This window comes from Chinchilla lanigera, unplaced genomic scaffold (assembly GCF_000276665.1).
Source record: "Chinchilla lanigera isolate Chin_1 unplaced genomic scaffold, ChiLan1.0 scaffold00032, whole genome shotgun sequence".
Taxonomy (NCBI): domain Eukaryota; kingdom Metazoa; phylum Chordata; class Mammalia; order Rodentia; family Chinchillidae; genus Chinchilla; species Chinchilla lanigera.
Window position 1 is genome coordinate 4,307,956 of NW_004955433.1, and position 18,219 is coordinate 4,326,174.

Sequence of the window (18,219 nt, forward strand, 5' to 3'; positions counted from 1 at the left end):
GGATTTAGCTCAGCGGCAAAAGCGCCTGCCTGGCAAGCGCAAGGTCGTGAGTTCGGTTCCCGGTACCGGAGAAAAACCAAAAAAAAAAAATAAATGGCAAAATCATAAGATAACTCTACTAGAGTTCACAGAGTTACAGAATCTGCCTTACAAAATAAATCTTTAGAGGACAATACCATCACCAATGGAGAAAAATGGTTTAATAGAGACTCAGAATCTTCAGAAAACTAAGATCCATTTAGTATGATAAATATCAAAAACCACTATGCTACATGAGCATTCAAAATATAAAACAGCTACACAGTGAAATAAAGCAAAATTAAAGAAACTGACAAATTACTGCTAAACTAGATAAAGAAAACAAAACATGTCAACAGGTGGTAGAACACTACAAGATAATTATATTTTAAGGCAAAAGTGGCAAAATGAAAGCCTTGGAAAGAGGAAGTTTGAACGGGTATTTGGTGTGGGTGTATCAAACAGAGAGGTGAATGACAACTGGACTGAGGTATCAGCTCTGCCCATTATTAGCCATGTCAACATGGGCACGTTATTTCATTCTTTCAACCATAAACTATCATCTGAATAGAGAGGCTGCTCAGGACACAGCCCACCATTTACTAAAGAATGAATGAATGTTGCTATTATTCAATAATTATTACTGAGGCTGGCTTATTTTATTCAAAATTATGATCTCCGGATTCATCCATTTTTTCTGCAAACGACAAAATTTTGTTCTTTTTTATGGCTGGATGACACTCCATTGTATATATCTACATTTTCTCTACTCATTCATGTGGAGATCATGTTAAACGAAATAAGCGAGACAGACAAATATTGTATAATACGTGGGGTTTAAAAAGATAAAGTAGAAGAGAGAGTATCATTAGACAAGAAAGATGGCAGAAAGACGAGGAGGAAGGGTGCAAGGGTGGGTAATAGGGAGCACGGATATGATCAAAATACATTACACATATAGAAACTCCTCCAACAACAGCAGCAGATAGATGAAAGCAGGATGGAGGGGCTGGGGATTTAGCTCAGCGGCACAGCGCCTGCCTGGCAAGTGCAACGTCGTGAGTTAAATTCCTGGTACTGGAAAAAAAAAAAAAAAAAAAAAAGGAAAGAAAGTAGGATGGAAAGTGGGGCAAAGCAGGTAATGGGAGATGATGATTAAAGCAAATTATGTGCACATACAAATCTACTAAATTGAAACCCATTAACCTATATAAACAATACACACTAATAAAAATGTGGAATAAATTATTACTTTTTGTCTTATCATTTAGAGGCTTTATTTCTTTATTCTCTGGTTGAAAACTACAACATAATTGATCTTAGTTGGGGAAAAGAGAAGACACAGCCCATGTGCTGTGAGACATTAAAGTGACACCATGAATGCCGGGCACTTACTCATTGTGTATGTTTCGTTCACAGTGAAAGTACAGAGGGCACTGCCATTCCGACTGCCCAACATGAATCCCCTTCCACTCAGAACAACCTGAAATTCCTCTAGAAGCAAAAGAAAATATAAACATTTTAATCATTCTTTTACTAAAATTTTAAAAAAATTTACTGGAGATGAAAGGGTCAAGGTACACAGAATATATTTTTTCATAGTATTTAGTCAGCTACCAACAATGAAGACATATTTCTGTATTTCCAACTGTGCTGCTTTCTTTGGCCCTCTGGGTACATGTAAGGAAGATACCATTCACAGCCACATCAAAATGCATTAATTATTTCTACAAAAATTATTTTCCAATAGTAATCAAGGTATTAGGATTAAAGCATAACATTCACTACCAAACAGATGCCATACAAAATTCCCTAAAAGATATCCTTACAAAACAACCAAGAAAGAAACTTGTTTATTTTTTTCTACTTTCAGGTATTTTGGTTTGGGTATGTGAAGAGAACTAATTTTTATGTTCTAGAACTCTCAGGAAAGTCAAGTATGTTATTTTCTTTATGTGTCTCTTATATAGAGGTCCTCTTTAACAAATTCTTCATCTTGCTAACACTGACTTCCTTTTCTATACCTTACAACCTTATAAGTCATCAGAGGTCATGTATTTTGGATTACTAATAATGTACAGTCAGTGACTAGAAGCTGACTTAATTTCTTGTGCCCATATATTGGGAAGAGGCACTTAAATTAGAAAGCGAAAGAATGTGCTAGAGGAAAAGCTAACAGATCAAATATCTGAATGGGTAGTAAACGTTTCCTTCTTGACTACAGAGGACATGTTGACTATTATTAAAGCAATTAACTCTCATCAAACAGGTGAACCAAGGCACAATACAATGTTTAAAAGTTTATATGAGCTACGATTCATGAACTGGGCAGCTCCAAGTCAGAATCAGTTCCAGAACTCCACCACAGGACTGCAGGTGCAGGTTTTTATAGCACAGACATCAAAGTTAAGCAAGGAAAATATCCAATTTGCTACAGTTTTATAGTGCCTTATTTGGTGTGTCCCACTGGCAAGTTCCTACTTATATACTTATAAATTAATTGGTTGTTTGTGATTGGTTGAACCAAGATTCCATTTGTCTTTCACATACTCATTTAGAAGAGGTAGCTCCTTAAGGTTTCCTCAGTTTGTAAACCAAGCAAAGATCACTCATGAGACTAACTGGATTTTCCTACACAGGGATTCTTCAGGCCTCATCTCCACTTTAATTCACTTTAGTAACCTCCATCTTCTCAAACGTCTCCCGTCTGACATAATTCCATGCACATATAGTCATTAACTGTGGAAGTAAAGCCTACCAGGCCACACTTTTCATTTAGTGTGCAATAAAAGGAAGTTTACCTGTAAGTTAAAATAAAGTAAAGGTAAAATTTAGAATGAGACTATGTAAGAACACGGGCATCAGTGTCAGACAGAGAAATATCTAATTGAACAATTACTAACAGCAACCACTAAACCCGGCTCTGTCTCATTAACCTCACTGGGGAACCAGGGATTACAAAACCATCAAATAGTGTTGCTATGAGGATTAGATAAAATATATGCAAAGGACACAGAATTTTATTTTTCTTTGTTATCCAGAAATTGATTACTCTGATATCTTGTAAAACATAACCTCGCTCTGGAATGTGGGGATGCTCATTCATTAGAGTCTAGAAGGTGTAAAGCCTAAGGCCATGTGTAGCAGGCTGGAAAGTTCTGTGGTAAATCACACAGTATATTCCCTTCCCTACTAGAATCCATGTATTTCCTTTTCTATGTAAAGTCAGGTTAAAACAAACTCTATGTCAGATTTGAAGAAGAAACAAAGGGGCCAGAGAATGCATCTCTGGGCAAGAATGGCTGGGAGGTGCAAAAACCTGAGTCTGTTCTGAGCGGCAGCTGATGAGGCCACCTGCTTCCTTCCTGCCACAGCCCATAAGTCACTTCCGTGCACACCCTGAACCGGCAGATCCCGGAAGTTGGCCAGGTCATCAGAGCAGATACTCACAGTCTGCAGGCACCTGACTGTTTGCATGATCGAATAAAAGACTTCATATTTCATTTTATTTGTGGTAGAAAAGGTCTCAAATGTGAACTAAATATACAGAAGATTCTAAAAGCCTGTCACACAATATGCTCATTATTTAAAATAACACTCCAATCTTAAAAATTTGAATTTAAAATAGAAATATTTCAAGGAATTATTTAAAAGTCTTACACAAAGAAGATGCCAAAAAAGTTAATTTTGCTATTCTCTTTCCAACATGAGTTTCAAATCATATATTTTAGCTGGGAAAAAAAATACAATTTCTTACATGGTATTTTTAAATTCCAAACACTTACCCCCTACACACACACTTGAGGGCCTCAACTCCAGGATTTCAGTACATGACTGATCCAGGATCTAAAACAGAAGAAAAGAAGACCAAGCTGTGGAACTAAATCATGACATATGAAGGAAATTACTAATAACCTGGGGGTCTTCTCCGTAGATGACGTAGCAGAGGAAAACTCTACTACATATACAGTTACCAAGATCTTGGCATAATCGTGCATTGCCTTTTGGGACATATTCTAGCTAGATACTGCAGTATTCTTCTTTGATAGATTAACTCCAGATGACCACAGTAAAGTGAGTGCCACCTCAAAGTGAAGCAGTCATTGCAAAAAAAAAAAAAAAAAAAAAGGCAAATCAGAACTCCCATTTAATAATGCTGTTATATATTCTATTTAGAAGTTTAACATAATATCAATAAACTGGCGGTTTTTCATTTGACTGTGGCATTTCTAGTCCATTTCGCAGGCTCCTTTCCCATGGATGCTAATCCTCCCTACATGCACCACAGATTACCCTTGCAGAACACAGACTCTTTGTATGAGCCAAACTATCCTCAAAAACATAAACTCTGTATTCAAGCATTCCCAAGGCACGGGAACAGAACAGCTCCACTTAGCTTGTTCTGAAAAACAGAAACCACCACACAAGGCACAAGGCTACAAGGGAAAAACAACAGTGAAGGAACAAGCTGCTCCTAATGGGCACAACAATCCTGCCTTTATTTTTAGAGCTGCCCTGCTCTACATTATCAAAGTCAGACACATTCCAGATGATCTCTCAGCAGCATTCCTTTCTTGATGGAAGTTGAAGACAGATGATGTATGGTGGTTTCAGCATCTCCTGCTCATAACTAAATCAGGAAGGAAGGACTGCAACAGGAAGCCAAAGTGCTCTCCGTGCTTCCTTTAACAACAGTGAAAATACAAATTCTTTGTGTCCTAAATCAATGGTCAGATCTTGGAATTTTCAGTACTGAATGTGACTGTCTGGAAAAGGATATCATTTGGACTGTTTAAAGTGATTTCCCAATGGGTACAACTTTTCATAGAGTGACTGAAACTGCAGACTGGGAAACAAATCCAGTAAGATTTTATATTTGAGAAATACAATCAAGAGACCCCCAGGTTCAAGAATTAAGGATCCCTGTCAAAGGTTAACATATCCTCGCAGAGCGGTATTTCAAATCATTAATTCTTCAAAAGTGCTGACAGAATTCAGAGAACCAGACTGAAGGAAACAGGTAGAAAAGTTTGGCAAAGGAACATGACACAAAAATGTTCCAACTCACAAAACTGGGCATTCGGTTTGGCGACCTGAGGTGAAAGGGAGAAGAATGGAAATGGAGGTCAAAGAAAACACAAAACCCTCACGTGCACTATGTCTGCTACCAACTGTGAGGAAACTTTTTAAATAGATACTATTAAAGGAACTAGTGAACCCTTCAGTTTACAATTTATTTTACCCACTTTATCAAGATTACTGCCAAATGTTTTTAAGTACCAAGGAAAATTATGGAAGAACTTCAAGGACGGTATCTACTAGAAATAATTTTCTTAAACCCCTTAAAGTAAAGTAAGTAAAAATCATAAAGGGGTTTTCTAAGGAGGTTGTCAGACAATGTGCATTCCAAAATGATGTCTACGAATCAGTTAACATTATGTTTCTTTTTTCCTACCAACACTGACCATGACACAATCAGATCTCATACGTAAGACAATAACCATGTGTTGACTTCCTCTACCTAAATGTTGTGACTTAGGTTTCTGAAACTTTCTAAATAATGAAAGTTTAAATAGCAGAATCAAATGAATAATTCTCCCATGAAGATCTCCCTAAGGCTACAGGGAAATCCCGTCAAGGACCACTGATGGTCTCCATCTCTGAAGCCTGCCTCTGTCTGTCATCTGTAGGGTATTTTCATTTTAAATAGGTTCAGAGTGACTGAGAGATTTATGTTCTCCTGGAGTCAGAGGTTAAAGAAATGAAGTTACATTAAGCAAAGATTACAAATAGCTAATATTGGTTCTAACCTGCAGTAAATCATGTAAAATATTTATCCATAAACACATACTTACATTAGTTTAATAGTTGTATGAAATTATTTTAATGAGGTAAGTTTCTATAGAAATGATGCAAATGAATGGAAAAATACCTCTGGTAATTTATTCACTGAAAGGCAAAAATGCCTCTGGGAACTCAGTGACACTGAATCATGAAATTGGTATCATCGTCTGATGCACTCCAACTGCATTTCCTCAGCAGTACCTATTCTTCTCTAAAGTTTATTTTACTTCTTTAAATTGCTTTGGTACCTATACTATATTACTTGAATATATAACTTCCCTTATCTACCAGAAGACAAATTCTTTGAGGTCAGAAGTGAGATCGCATTATACTGGACAGCCCTCTCAGTGCTGGATGCCGAATGCTTGGTACACACAGAACAACCAAAACACATTTACAGCATAAAAAGCGGATGCATGTATTAGTGAAAATATTAAAAGATCTGTTTTAGCAACCGACAACCACATTAGGACTCAGATAAGTCAAGACAAAGTTAATTTTTGTAAAGACCTTGGAAATAAAGAATCCCATCATTTGAAACAAAGTTCACCTAAACCATTTCCAAATGAAAAATAATCAGAGAGAATGAGGTTGGGAAAGAAGAGAAGAAGGTTAATGCATTTTTAATTAATTAAGTTTACGGGTACATGTTAGATATTAGTCTAATACATTTTAGATATTAATGCATTTTTAGAAAATAAAATGTACTGTATGTTTGGTTTTGCCATCTAGAGGTTAGCATTTTGCAAATTAAGAAGGCAACAACTAGAAATCAAAATGATTTAATGTCTGAATGAAGAGAACTTACATCATTAATTTTTAAAATAATTCTGTAAGAACAAAGTAGTTCATAATGTAATCTTGTCAAATAATTGTACTAGTTGAAATGCTCAAGATATCAAAAATGGGCCTATTATATTAAAATCATTATCCATGCACACCAACTGACAAAGGACAAATGTTTCAGACACTCTATTGTTTAGCAAATGTAATACTGAATATTTAACCAAGTTCCCCATTTATGTTAATTGACATATTAATTTCCCAGTCTGCACTTTACCATTTGTTCAACACAATAACTCTGTGAGGACATTTCCTCAAACATATTTTCCATCTGTCTTCATTCTATCTCAAAGGAAACAACAAAAATTTTCTACTAAAGATTGGCCTCAGATGACATCAGAGGGTCAATAGCACCATAGACCAAATTTTAAAACAAGCAAAACGTTACTAATCGGGGGCTGGGGATTTAGCTCAGTGGCACAGCACCTGCCTGACAAGCATGAGGTTGTGAGTTCGATTCCTGGTACTGGAAAAAAAAAGTTATTAATAAATCCAGGGTAATTTAATGTATACAGTACATTCAAAATTTCTTCTTTAGATTTTTTGGGGAGATGCCATATATACAGAGAGAACTTAATTCTCATGAAGAAAACCATATACTAGTGAAGCATCTATACATTCAAAAAGTAATATTAGTGTGAAGGCATATTTACAAGTAAAAAATAATGTTTACACTATTCCCAATCTCTGTTTTATATCTCAAACATTAATATGGATGACAAAGAGCTAAACTTTCCAAATTAAGTAGAAATGTCAACAGTCAAAAATTAAAAAAATATAACTAACGTGATAATAATTACCATTTGGTGGGTACTTATGTTCCAGGAATTGTGCTAAGCACCTTATCTGAATTTCTTCAGTTAATTATCACAAGTCTCATGCAAACTGGAACTTAGAGGGTTTTTTTAATTGCTCTTAAACTATTCCTTCATAAATAGTAAGCCAGATGCTCGCAGGCTTGACCAAACCCCAACCCCATTCTTCCAACCAACTTGTTCTACTTTCCCTAGTTTGGAATAGATTATTTAACCACAACAAAATCTAAACATCAACTGACTAGTAAAATTTATCTGTTTTGTCTGTACATTTTTCAAACTGCCAAAAATAATTTAAAAATGGCTTATTTCTTATTTCCAAAATTATGTCACTAAATATTTGATTTTCTTTTATATTTGTCTGGGTCTTTTATATGTTTGTATTAAAATTTCCAATATCATTGATTTTGGATAAGTTAAAATTTTAGACCATCCTATGAATTAGTAATTTTTAGAATATTCAAATGCTTATGGTATTCTCCTGGACTGTTTTTTTCTATATTCCCTTAAATATATAAAGTTTTTACTTATTTCTACATCATATTTTATTCATTCAGGTAAGAGTTGTATTTTTCACTGATGCATGTCATACAGAAACTAAATGACAGATGAAGCCTCTTCCTTACACAGGAAGTTAGGCAATATAACAACTATAAAGCAAGAATTGCAAGCAGCATGAGAAAAAATGCTTCATAAAAGGGATTTCAGCATTAGAAAAGCAGGTCTCTCTGAGTGTCTTCTGAGATCTATTTCTCTAGTGTCCTATTGCTGAATTTCATTCCATTTTTCAGTGAACCATGATATCTCTGAAACCTTAACATAACTGTTCTCATGGAGCACAGGTTGGGTAGAAGGTAAAGGTATGATTTTCCAGAAAGGAGGGATCTAGTTAGAATAGCTACTGGTAGATAAAAAAACATTTGTAACACTTGTATTTATATGCTGGTGAAAGCCTATAATGCAAAAGATGTTCACACTTGGAATGTGAAATTCTGAGAGCATGTGCAAAATTCTACCTTCTAGCATGTTAGTCCCAGCTGTTAATTAAATGTCCATAATAAGAGTCACTATCTTTTCTCATCATTGAAATTTTCTCTTCTATTCAGGATGCATTTGTCTGAAATAGCTCCCTTAAAATGTCTAGAAAAAAAACCTATCATGTATTAACATAACAACCTCAAAGTTCTGGTTCTTCCTCTTTTCTGAAGTTTTGGGATAAAAGCTCTGATAGAATAAATACATGTGCCTTTTACAAATTATAATGACTCACTTTCTATTACTTCTAACTGTTGTGTAAAATTGTGTTGCATTATTTGCACAATTTAATAATCAGAATGTTATTCCCTCCAGAGTCTGGTGAACACTGCTAACACTAATTTCATGGGATTTCTCCACCTAGCAAGGGAGAAGAGTAAAATCAGATAAGGCTGTTCAGTTTCTCCTCCTAGTGAGCCTTCGGCTGATGGCCAGGCCGGATACAATGTTTGGAGCCAGCTGTGACTGTACCGCCTGCTGGTCTCTGAGGTTACAGATGTTTGGCAGGAGATGAAAGCAGATCCCGCTGCTGGCCCTGCTATGCAGCCTGTGTGGAACAAAGTATCTGAATGGTGTTTTAGCCTCACCTCCAAGCATGTTCCCAGTTCATTTGGATTGAGTGTACATCTCGTACAATGTGGCCAGGCGGCAGGATTTTGTCACCACAGGCCAAATTTCTCTACTAGATAACAAGTGGCAGATATGCACTGTGGAACCGGAACTGGCAAGGTTTGCAAGGTATTGAGAATGTGTCTAAGTCAGAGGCTTACCTGCTCTAAGAGTCCCATTCATTACAAAGAGTGTTTTTATCATTCTAGTCTTTTGGGTTGCCAGCAGGCCTTTAAAATTAGTGATCAATAATAAGATAAATTGATGGTACTGTCAAATCATCATTGTAGCAGAAATAGCCACATGGAATGAGAAAGGCTGACTTCATTTCTTCTTTCTTTAAGAGACTTGAAGATATGGGGGACTACATTTGATGGAGAACTTAGTAAGCCCCTGAGCATGGTTACATAATGAATACACATCATAGTAACAAACACAGGACAAGCAAGAAGAAAGAAAAGCCGTGTTATGGCCTGAAAGGTGAGTATGATAGATACAGCAATGGCTTTCCTCTCTAGGAACTTAGGATAATACACAATTACCTAGTAAGCAGTTACAGCTATGATATGGTCAAGATAAAAATTTAACATGCAATAAATTAAGATAGGTTGATGAAGTCAAAATAAGCCTATGGCACCTTTGAAGTTTATGTTGGATTTGGGAAAAAAACTAAGAGTCCAAATTTATGATTTGAAAATTAAGTATCCAGTTTGAAACAAAACAACTCACATAAAAACAACATAAACCAAGAAAAATGGAAAACTCGATATTTTTTCCAACTACTAGTGGCAATGAGAAAGTTACTACCTTACAACCTATTCCAGACCAAGTGAGTAACTACTACTTTAATGAACAGTAGTACCACATATTCAAAATCCAGTCCAAGTAAATATCCAAAACCAAATGCAAAATCCAAATAAAAATGCATAGAACAATTTGTTATAAGTACCAGCTGCTCAATTAATATTTATTAAATTTAATTGAAAACAAAATGCAGGGCTATGAATGTAGCTCATTGGTATAGCACTTGTTTAGCACACATAAGGCACTGGGTTCAATCTCTAGCACCAATAATTACCTGATTAATGAATTTTAAAAAGTAAACTTAAAAATCTTCATTCTGACTATAGGACAAACACTGACTACCAAGCAGGTAAAAATCACACAAAGCTTAGCAAGTGGCTGCCCACCATCAACGGAAACCTGACTCAGAAGTACTGCTCCAACTGCTCCAGCATTTCTACAGCTCCACTGAAAATTCTGAAAGTCACCTAACACTGCCTTGGGGCAAACAGTATGGACAGAGGATCACTAACGTGAAATCATCTTAGGAGTGACCTTAATAGATTAGAAACTGCTAGTTTCCATGACACACCATTTGTGAGATGGTATCAGTTGGGAGAAATTACTCTCACTCATGGAGCAGCTCTAAGCACCACAAGAGTGCATCCCAAACATGCAGAATTCTAAGCTTCAATCTTACAAGGAGAGATCACTAAGTACTACCCGCTTTAGAGATCTCATTAAAATGAAAGTTCAGTAATTATCCAAATTCATAAAATAAGCATCTATGATACCCAGAAACATGTTCCTCCTATTCCTTTCTTATTTTCCTTTTACCTTTGAATACTCAAGAGATGGATTTGTATTTCTTTCTGGCTGCCAAACACTACAACCGAACATATTTTTTCTAAGAGATAATACTTCAATGAAAAACACTTGTGTTTTGCAATCACATGTTTTGTTGAGTTCATCCATTAAAAATGCTCACTGCTTCAAAATGCCAGCTGCTCAATGCACCACGTGACAATCTGACCCATGACATTCTTTTTTTCTTTGCAAGTAAATAAGTAATAACAAGTGAAAGCTTTCTAAACAAACTTTTACATAAGAAATCTAGAGGAAGTTTGTAAGTTATAATCATTGCCTGCTACTCTTCTCAACTCAAAACACATGCATCAGTGACTCACTGTTGGAGAAAATATGTCCACATCAGACCAAAAGAAAGAGTAAACGACACTTAAGTTTCTCGGCGGCCCACAATTACACTGTTTGTAGCAAATCTTATCAGAAGGTCTTCCTTTCTCACTATAACATAGAAAAACATCAAAACTGGACTGTGACTGAAAACAACATTATCCGTCTCCACCTTCTCTTTCCCTTTTGGTTAGCACAAATTCCAAATAATTATTTAATACTGTCTCAATGAGTTCATAGGCTTTCTATGCAAAGTGCGTTGAAGTTGTAAGATAAAATAGTAACAAATGAATTTTTTATTTCAAAACAAAGACACTGAATTCCAGCACAATTTTTACTATGGTACATAGAGTATTTCATATCACTCATAACTGCCCACTCTCTTGCTTTATTAACTAGAACATAAAATAATTCTGGCAAGAACTATGTCTGCATTTGTTTCATTTCATTTCTCACAAATCCAGGGTAGCAAATAAAATGTTGCCCTATGTAACAAGAATAGAAAAAGAAAAGTTTTTTCAGTTCTTCTATCAGTTTTACAAGCATATCTATGAAAAAAATTTTAAGGTAAGAAAAGTCTGGGATCAATTCCATCTTTTTAACCCAGCACACAGAAAACTGTCTTGAACCTTACCAGTAGTTCAATAAACGCTTCTGAAAAAAATAGGAATCAGAGTTGGATAAAATCAGATATAACTAATAAATCACACATTTACACAGTTTACATTTGATGGCAACTTTAGATATAAACTGTAACTAATTTCTTCTCCTTTCCACTTTTTCCCATTTTCAGTCACTCAACTGAATGTGTTCAAGAACTGCCTGGCCTTGATAGGTCATCACTTTTTGTAGACTAAGAGATTAACATTAACAAATAAAAACATGGCATTAATTCTGTCTACATAACCTAATACTATTAGTTTACTTTTCTCACAAAGTATCACAAAGTTGTAACTGTTTACTGAAACTGGATTTGATTTCCTTAAACTACAATCAAACCAAATTAAAAAAGAATAAAGACCTTAAGTGACATTTTCATGCAAATAAAAATAGAATACTGCATTATAGTGGACATCAAGATAAAATTATTAAAATTCAGTTAATAAAATGAACAATTGAAAGCAAGTGTCCACTTTCATTTTTGAGTTAACTGTACTTTAAAAGGAATATGGTACCTTATGCAAACACATGTAAAAGGAGTTGAAATGTACTTGGATATCACAGAGGCCTGTAATAGCTACTGATTTCTTTTTTCTACCCAGAATACTTTTTCAGCCTTACTCTTCTATGAACCATGTGCCCTTTCTTTTGAGAAACTGTTTCCATACTCTGTGTGGTCCAGTGAGACTATCAATCATGCTGACTTCTCCCTTTCTATCTTACACTGAAACATTGGTCATCAGGGTTCACCTCAAACTGGTTCAAAATGTTGACAAAATGTTATTGTTTATCTCTGGATGTCCCCTCAAAACCTCATGAGCTCTAAGGCAAGGCTTTTGGCAGGTGATTGTGCTATGGGAGTGGTACATCTTGTTTACTTTTAGGAGGCGGGGTCTGGTTGGAAGAGGACTATCACTGTAGGTATAAAGGGGTGTCTCCTTTCCTGGTCCTCCCTTGAATTTCTACCATAGAGTGAGCAGCCCTCCTCTGCCATTCTCCTCTGCCATGCCATCCTGATCTAGAGCCAGCCATTTGTGAACTAAAACCTCTGCAAACTGCAAGCCAAAATAAGCCTCTCTTTCTTTAAGTTGTAGGTGTCAGGTATTATTTTGGTACTAAGAGTGGGGTCATTGCTGGGAATGTACCTGACCATGTGGTTCAGAGGCCTTTAGAACTGGTTCTCTGGAGGAATTTAGAAAGATCTGGAGATACTGGCAAGCCCTAGAATGCTATAAGCTGAGCTTGATGGTAAATTCTGGTTGGAGCTCAGAAGACCAGTGTCAAAAGCAATGCAGAAAATAAAGGCCAGGCTTCCAGATACTTCATTGGGAACAAGGACTTCACTGGTGCTTGAACTCTAGGTCGTATGTGTTAAACTCTGGAAGAAAATTTGTTCACATTTTGCTCCTATCCTCAGACTTTGAGAGACACTGGGACAAAGGGCAGTAGACTAATCAACCTGGCAGAGGGAGGCCACATGTGGAGGCTATGGCACAGTAACTGTAGGGATGGGGGCAGGGGGCTTTTAGCCAGCTCAACATTAAGAATCAAGAGTAAACAGCAAAGCCGAATGATTTTAAAAACTGGGTTTTTTAAATTCAAAAGAAAGAAAGAAAGACAGAAAAAGAAAGAAAGAAGAAAGAAAGAAAGAAAAAATAGTTTTGAGTTTAAACAGAAAGAAAGCTCTGGTAAAGGTAGGGACTGCAAAGTAAAGCTGAAAATGCATAGAGAAGCCAGGAATTTGGAAGAGGCAGGAACACAGAATATCTGAGAAAAGGTCCAAGCAGGGAGCAAAGCAAGCCTAAGGACTACAATTGGTAATGCTATAACAACAGGGCCACCCAAACCAGTTCGAGTTTATATCTCACCACAACTTGCCTTAGATACTTGACAAGGAACTATAAGTTTTAATGTTTGCTTTGCTAGATTTTGGTCTCACTGGTTTTTATCCTCCTGTTCCTCCCTTTCAGAGTGGGAATGTTCACCTTGTGCCATTGTACATTGCAAGTGTTCAACCTCTTTTGATATTTACAGGGGCTCATAGCTGAGAATTTGCCTTAAGTCTCAGAGAAGACTTTAGAATTGGGCTTTTCAGCACAGCTAGAACAATTATAAGTTTGGCAGCTCTTAGAGATGGACTAAATGTATTTTGCATAAAGCGATGTGCATGAGCCTTTTAGGAGGCAAGTGGAGGATGTAATGGTTTATATCTAGATATCTCCCCAAAGCCGCATGAGCTCAAAGATGACTGGATTATGGGAGTGGTAGAGCTGACAGTGTTAGCAGGTGGGGTCTGGCTGGAAAAGGCAGGTCACGGTGAACATGACCTGGAACGGTTATCCCCCTTTCCTATTTCTCCCTTGACTGACCTGCTTCCTATGCACCATGCTGTGAGCAGTTCTCTGCAGTGCCCCTCTGCCATGCCTTCTTGCCTCAGGAAGGTACTAGTAGTTTCAGCCAGGGGCTGAAACTTCTACAAACTGTGAGCCAAAATAAACTTCTCTCTTTTTTTTAAGTTGTAGGTATTCAATTCTGTGTCTCCACACCAAGAAGGTGATTAAGACACAATTGATACAAACATGAGACAACTTAAGTCTTCTCAAGAAACCTATATATTAATGCAAGAGTAACAGTATCACTTTACAAAGGGCTTACTGTTTGAAATCATCTCTTATGGTTTGTGTCTAGATGTCCCCCCAATGCCTCATCAGTCATGGGGTAGCCTTCTAGAGTTTGTGATTGATCAATGGTTCAATGCTGGGATTATGGTGTGAGTGCTATACCCACCCTGGGGCAGGCATCCTGCACAAAATGTAAGACAGGGGAAAAAGGCTTGGTCGCCTGCCCCCCTTTTACTCTTGCTGTTTTTGCTGTCTTCTGCCACCTTGAACTGTTGCCCCTGTGCCACATCACCCTGTCTTGGAGCCAGCCAAGTATGGACTGAAACTTCCATAAACAATGAGTTAAATAAACCTTTCCTTCCATAATTTTAGGTGTCAGGTATTTTGTCTCACCAATGAGAGAAAAAAAACCAAGACACCATCTAAACATAAAATCTTTTGCAGTTCTTGTGCTCTATAGGAGAGAGAATCAAGCAAATATTGTCGAATCGCAGACAAAATTTCCTAAGAAAAAAGACCCTGAGAATAGGGCCTCAAATTCCTAAATCCACCTGTCTCTCAGGCAGTTTTCCTCCTTAGGCTACCCAGTTATAAGTCAGTGACCTTTTTTTCCCCTTATACTAGTAGGAGGTAAGTTCTTGCCACTTGTTAACAAAAGAATCTCATACACTAGAACAAAATAAATTTTAAAAATTCAAAAGTTATGGAATCAGAAATCGATTTTTATTCCTCATTGTATAATTAAAATATAAAAATATAATCTATTTTCAAGAACATGCATGACTTTTACTCATCCATTGGTAAATATGAATTATACAATGGTTACTTACACTACAGTACATTAGACATTAGGTTAAAAACAATGGGCTGCAGGATACATTCCCAAACCACACAGCATTAATGTGGAAGACATTGTGTGTTATGATGACCGACCTCATTACATTTGGTTCTACAGACCCTCAGATAAAATGAAATCAGGCTAATTTAATTTTGAGTGACATTCACATTATAGCCAGTCCTTTTTAACAGGAGTCCTAGAAATTGATATCCAATTTCAAATAAGTCTTATCAGTTTTGCTTTCTCTTCTCCCTCTGAATATATGTTTACAGTTGTTCAGGCTTTAGATTTTTCATCCAACCATGATTTTACAGAGGTTTCTGCAGCTACACAGTTAACATTCATAGCAGAGCTGCTAAAATTATTATAGGAAGCTAAGTTAGAAATTAATATACAGTCAAGGAGGGACTAGGCTATCAAGAAAGTCAATAGAAAGAATAAAAACATCAGGATTGCCACTGGAGGTACATCTGCCGAAGGCCAGGTCTCAAGATAAAGATGGAATGACCAGGCCTCCTTCCTAAGGGACTGACAATAATTTGGAAATACATTATAATTGATACCACCTGGTCAAATAAAGTCCAGATAGACATCAGTCATCTAGGCAGGTTTCCAGAACCTCTGCACCCATCCTTCCCAAAAATGTCTTTGTTCTTTCCATGTGATCTGCTTCCCTATTGGACAAATATTACCTAAGCAGCTATACTTGTAATCCTACAGGTTGATTATAGTTTGACCCACGATGTACCCACATATGACTGTATAAATAACCCCTGACAAAGGCCTCAGTGATAACCCACTTCCGGGACCCCTCCTGCCCCTCAGGAGCTATTCCTGATCCCCAACAAACCTTTTCTACTCTTAACCTCCACTGTCCTTTGGAATTCATTCTTTGATTTCACGGGACACAACCTCGGGATATCTGGCATCTAGCAGGTTGGGAGCTATATTTTCCTGTATATCAAAATCACTTAAGCTAAGGCTTATGAGAATGTTTATTAGGTACCCTCTTCTATGAAAATCACTTGCTTGTAGAGAAAATTAGTTTGCAGTATCTTCTCATTCCATTATGACAGTTTTATACACCTTTCTTGGATACTTCTCAGCCAAAACAACAGATATTACAGAGAAAAACAATTTTAACTCCAAATGTCAGATGAAGCTTACACTTCCAACACTATGAATAAAGTTACTTGTGGATATTATATATGTGAGTGTGGTGTGTGTGTGTGTGTGTGTGTGTGTGTGTGTGTGTGGCACATTTTCCCTTTAGACAGCATCTAATGCAGTTTATTTAAATGTCTGGCCTGTGATCATTTCCTTCTGATGTATTCTGCTATACTTTCCATTAGGAACTTAGAAATTCTGGCAATGCAGGGACTAAAATAATGCAAATCTTTCTAATTTCCTGTTAATCTTTCAGCATAACTCATTCAACTTGCTCAAACTAACCTCAGAAAGAACAGCACTATACTTAGAAATTGCATTGTAAAGTTTCCCCAATACAAACAGAAAAATGAAATTTAATAAATATTAAAAACAACAACTCTATTTTCTCTAATAGTCAATTACTAATCTCTTAAAAGGGAAACCTATTATTATAACCCAGAAAAATAGTTTTAGAAAGTTAATCAGTCATGTACAGAATTCTGAATCAAACATTTTTATAGAAAAAATATTCCCAGGGAATAGCCCAGAGAAGTTTTTCCTCCTTTCCGGCATAACCATGAAAATAGGAAATTTCCAAGACTCCTTTAAAAATACAAACCACTATGTTTATAGAAGCGTCAACTTATCTTCCTTTTTGCATTAATTATTCCTTTTCTTAAATTTTAAAACTTAAATCACATTGGTATTTACCCTGAATCTAATATGAAATTATTTACTATTTTTACATTATAATATTTCTTTAAAAGCTTAATGTAGCAATACACATGAATGCCTAACATAACTGAATCTTTGTTCCCTTCTGCATTTACATTTGACTTGTCCACCAGATGCACTCATCATATGTGACTGAACCAAGTTATGGGTCTTCTCTAAAAGTTCCTGTGGGCAGGCCAGGGATATAGCTCAGCAGCATAAGCGCCTGCCTGGCAAGTGCAAGGTCCTGAGTTCAATTCCCAGTACAAAAATAAACAAATAAATAAAGTTCCTGTGCACTACTTAAAACAAAATCAGTAAATCTCAGTCTGTGTTTCTGAAAAATATAATCTCTGAAGAAAAACTTAAAATGCCAGAACCAAATGTTAGAAAAAAGTGAGATTCTTTTTCCTTTTATAAATACCTGCAGATTAAAGGGAAAGCTTTTGCTTACAGAATATATATTCTTCACTTCCGTTTTAGGATGGTGTTTACCAAAATATCATAAATACTTAATAGCAACTGTTCCTAGTGCTTCCAGCAAAAGGCAGTAAAATGCAACATAAAGCTTGGCGGTGAGAGCCTGGGAGCTTTTGCTCTGCATTTCATCACCCAGCTTGCGGCTGCTGTTGAGGAGAGCCTCGATTCTAATGATCGCCAGAGAGAGTGCCACTGAATCCCAAACAGAAATATTATGTGCTCCAGGAAAACTATTAATCATTTAAATGGAAAGAACAAGAACAGTCAGACACTCTCAGCACCGCTTCAAGGGGCCTGACTGATAGTAAGAAATACCAGAGTTGGAAGAGGAAGTAATCACACACTCCGATCCAAATTTTTATTTTATACTTCTCCTATAAAGCCTATAAAAACTCGCAGGTTATCAAGACAGTTAACTTCATGCTCAAAGGGTGGAAGTGTCTCAGACTGTTTATGAAAACCTTAAATTTGAAATCATGAGCTCAGGCTCATGGAGCTCAATGTGGGAGAGTCAGTATCAAATCTCATTCCCAAATAAAATCCAGGTCATTAGAAAAGACACGGTGTTTGCCACAGCAAACAAACCTCTCCCTCTCCCCCTCTCCCCCTCTCCCTC

The 18,219-nt window shown here is 36.6% G+C and overlaps 1 protein-coding gene across 1 annotated transcript in view; it reads right to left on the bottom strand.

Moving 5' to 3' along the window:
- Antxr2 (anthrax toxin receptor 2) overlaps positions 1-18,219 on the bottom strand; it is a gene marked incomplete in the record, with an annotated part of 132,883 nt that overhangs the window by 95,227 nt on the left and 19,437 nt on the right. Inside the window, 2 exon segments of the mRNA XM_005388217.2 lie at positions 1,414-1,512; positions 3,804-3,864. Of these exon segments, the coding sequence (XP_005388274.2) occupies positions 1,414-1,512; positions 3,804-3,864 (160 nt within the window).